The sequence below is a fragment of the Arachis duranensis genome, chromosome 8, assembly GCF_000817695.3.
Source record: "Arachis duranensis cultivar V14167 chromosome 8, aradu.V14167.gnm2.J7QH, whole genome shotgun sequence".
Lineage (NCBI taxonomy): Eukaryota > Viridiplantae > Streptophyta > Magnoliopsida > Fabales > Fabaceae > Arachis > Arachis duranensis.
In genome coordinates this window covers 17,109,882-17,113,898 of record NC_029779.3, presented here as the reverse complement: position 1 = coordinate 17,113,898, position 4,017 = coordinate 17,109,882, and the positions used below count along the sequence as shown (strand labels likewise).

Here is a 4,017-nt window from a genome sequence, read left to right as displayed (position 1 = left end):
ATCCATAAAAGTTGGATTTTTTTTTGTGCTCCCTTTTATGTTCCTAACCCAATTTATGAAATGGGTTTATTTGATACAAGCATTTGAGTAGAATTTGATGCTTTTGTTCATTGTTTCTTCTTCAAATTGGAAGGAGGAATGAAGATATAATTTTTTAGTAGTATTGTGAAGAAAGAAGAAAAGAGAATCTGCTTTATTGGGAGATATTAGCTAAAGACATTGTTTTCCACTTTATGCTCTTAAAGGTTCTACTTTCCTGTCTGAGAGGGAGCATTTTCCCTTTTCACTGAGCAGCATTATCCTTGATCCTTCATGGAAGGTTATTGATGGAAGAAGCAAACTAGAGGCTAGTTAGACTATATTCCTTTTGCTTTGTGTCAATGAGATAGATAGATAGATAGATAGATATGAGAATGAATGAGCCTCTTCTTTCTTCTTTTACTTTAACTTGTTAGCTAACACTCTCTCTCTCTCTCTCTCAGTCCCTATAAAGCTGCAAAGCCTATTTTGTTCCTTGTTGAGTGCTGCAAGATATCTCATATCTCTCGAGCCAACCTTAGTCAAAATTCACTTTCCCCTTTAATCATCATACACTTTTGTTTATTTCAACTCCATTATTATATCCTTACACTCCATGTAGCAGTACCACTGCTCCTAGGATATATATATATATACATTGTTTATTTTCTCTTTTCAGAAGATGAGTAGTGATGTTGAAAATGCCATGAGGCTTCAACAGGAAGAGAAAAAGGGCATTCTGATGAGTTGTCCTTCTTCATTGGGTTTGGGGACAAGTGGTTCAGAAATGGCAAGTTCTAATTCTGAGCCTTCAAATGTAGCTAATCCCTTTCTTGCTTCCTCTGCTTGGGATCCTCTTACTCCTTTAACTCAACTTCAAACTACTAATACTACTACTCTTGTTGGAGACCCTTCTACTTCTTCAATACCAATACCAATACCAATGGTTTCTCATCATAATAATGAATTCTCCAACTCATTGTTGTACACTCTTGTTTTGGAAAACCAGCAGGCTCCCCACATTGTTCAATACATGTCTAGAGATATGGTTCCAATCCCCAAGGTTCAGGTTCCTGTATCCTATGGAAGTGGGAGCTTCTCTGAAATGGTTGGCTCCTTTCTCCAATCTCCAAACAGTGAGCACTCACAGGGAGAAGGAGAAGGAGAAGATTCAGGATCAGCACCTAGTGGAAATAGAAGAAGAAAGAGAGGCCATGAACATAATAATAACTCTACTTTCAGTCCAAACAAGGTATGCAGAGTATTGCACTCGTGTGTTTATTTAGTTAAGTAAGCTAATGAATGCATTGTTTTCTTTCTTTTTGTAGAATGCTGAAGATTGTTCTGGGAAGAGAAAAAATCAAGATGATGAGAAGAAAGCAAAAGTGGAAGAAAATAAAGACAAAAGTGGTCAAAGTGGAGAAACACCTAAAGAGAATTTCATTCATGTGAGAGCAAGAAGAGGCCAAGCTACTAACAGTCACAGCCTTGCAGAAAGGGTATACTATCATCTTAATGGTTAATACAGAAGTTTGTTACCAAGAAATCTTCCATTAATTTCTTCTTGTTGATAACAGAAGCAATGACATTTTTTTTTGTAGGTAAGGAGAGAAAAGATTAGTGAGCGAATGAGGTTGCTTCAAGAACTTGTTCCAGGATGCAACAAGGTTAGTTGTTATTTGAGGTGATGATTGAGTTTGCTTTGATTTCTTGCTTTCTCATCCAAACTAATGATGATTTCTTGTACACCAATTTTGGTGGTGTTCATTGGCTTGTTTTTAGATAACTGGCAAAGCAGTGATGCTTGATGAGATTATAAACTATGTGCAATCATTGCAACAGCAGGTTGAGGTATATACTATATAGTAATAATCTTAAAAATAAGAGCTGATTCCTAATTTCTATCTTGTTATCATGTTATGAAATATGAACACTCAATATTTTGCAGTTTTTGTCCATGAAACTTGCCACTGTGAACCCAGAGCTGAATTTGGACCTAGAGCGGATTCTCTCAAAAGATGTAAGCAAAGGGTCTTGACTCTTTGAATCACTGACTATTTTTAACTAGAAAGTTAATATTTAACATGATTTATTTAAATTAGATTCTGCAATCACGAATTGGTGGATATGGTGGTGGTATAAGCTGCTCTCAAGCATTCCCTAGTTCCAGCTTCCAAGGAACACTAGTGCCCATGCCTACCACTTCAAATCAACTCCCTCCCTTGCCTCAGGTAAACCAAAATCCTTAACATAATGTCATAAGAAATAAAACTGCTATTCGTATACCAAAATCAGCCACTAATGCATTTGTGTGTGGGTTTAATTTATTTTTAATATATATTTGTATTCCAATATATATTTTGGCTGATTTTGGTGTACAAATAGCATAGTCGAAATAACGAATAACGTTGTTTCATTAAGTAATAACTTGTCATGTATTGCAGAGTCTGTTGGACCATGAATTCCAAAACTTGTATGGAATGAGCTATGATTCTAGTACAGCTCTTGGGAACATGGGGCACAATGGTAATTTGACATTTTGGTCTTTTGCAATGATTAATTAATTCCATTTTCTTTGTGCATTCTTCAAATTCTCATCACTATTATGTTTGAACAGGAGGATCCAAACCAGAGTTATAGTGTACTGTGTGTAAAAGACATTGGAATTGTCCATTTGATTGAAAAATTAACTCAAGTTGGATGAAGGGAGTAATAAAGGATTCATATTTAGTTAATATGTCAGCGGTATAGGATCTAATAACCTAACGGTTCGCCAAGATTAGTTAATCAGATTTGTGAATTATCTATGTATATTTGAATTGGGTTCACCAAGTGGGGTTCTGAATTGTTTCAACCTAAGCTAGTGTTCCTTGTTAGAAAAAATGTGGGTACTATTGTAAGGTTATTTGGTTTTCTAGTTTCCTTTTTTTTTTCTTTTGTGATGAACGAAAGGTTTCTTAGTTCTTCCTGCGCAGCTTCATGTTATCGAAGTAGGTCCAAGACCAACAAAAATTACTTTCATTAAAAGAGTATCATTACACGCGCCTTTTTCTTCTTCTCTTCGTTCGCACTGCATCTTCTTCTTCTTCTCCTTCCATGCACTTCTTTTTCTTTTTCTTCTCCTTTGTGCTTCTTTCTCTTCTTCTTCTTATTGGTGATGGTGATAAAGAAGAAAGAGGAGGATGAGAAGAAAGAACAGAAGAAGAAAAACCTGTCTGTCCAAATTTGGAAGAAGAAGAAGTCTGCATGTGCTTCATTGGAAGAAGAAGAAGAAGAAGAAAGAACCTGTGTAAATTTGGAAGAGAAGAAGAAATAAGAGAAGGCGGAGAAGGAGAAAGAAACGGAGAAAGAGAAGAAGAAGAAATTAGTGATTTAAAAAGTTGTTATAACAACTTAGACAGACTTGGGATAAATATTTTGTTTGGATATAACACACTTTTAATATATAATATAAAAATATTCATAAAAATAAAAATATATAACTTTTTATATATAAAAAATATTTAAACTTAAATTTCTATCTTTTGTTATTTAGTGTCGCAAATTAGTAATTCAATTTGTTAATTATTCGTAAATAATATTTGATTTTGTGAAATGTAGAAAGACTAAATGTTAGGTTTAAATGAAAATAAATATTTTTATATATCGACTTAAATAGGATGAAGTTAAGAAATTTAGAATGAAAATAGTATTTTTTTAAATAAAAAATAAGGAGATTCGAGTTCGCAATTTTTAGGTGAGTATAGAGATAAAATTTAAACTAAAAATTTAAACACGTTAGTAATATTAGAATCTCTTCATGTTATCCATTATTGCCTTTAGCAATGAGGTAATTTACTATATCTATGATTACCTTAAAAGACTAATTTTCTAATTATTTTATACTAACTAGTAAGTAGTAACAATCTTATTTTAAAAAAGATTTTTAAAGAGTTAAAAATTATTTAAAATCAAACGTTAATTACAATAAAGAGTAACATAATAAGATTATATTAAATT

General features: G+C 33.1%; 1 protein-coding gene across 1 annotated transcript; it reads left to right on the top strand.

Annotated features, from left to right (window-relative positions):
- The first annotated feature begins 108 nt into the window (after nt 1-108).
- Nucleotides 109-2,978, top strand: LOC107461155 (transcription factor bHLH74-like). Its single transcript, XM_016079621.3, has 8 exons — nt 109-1,270; nt 1,347-1,517; nt 1,620-1,685; nt 1,801-1,869; nt 1,967-2,038; nt 2,121-2,249; nt 2,463-2,544; nt 2,636-2,978. Exons 1-8 carry the CDS (start codon nt 701-703, stop codon nt 2,656-2,658), a joined length of 1,182 nt encoding a protein of 393 aa, XP_015935107.1. The 5' UTR covers nt 109-700; the 3' UTR covers nt 2,659-2,978.
- The last annotated feature ends 1,039 nt before the right edge of the window (nt 2,979-4,017 follow it).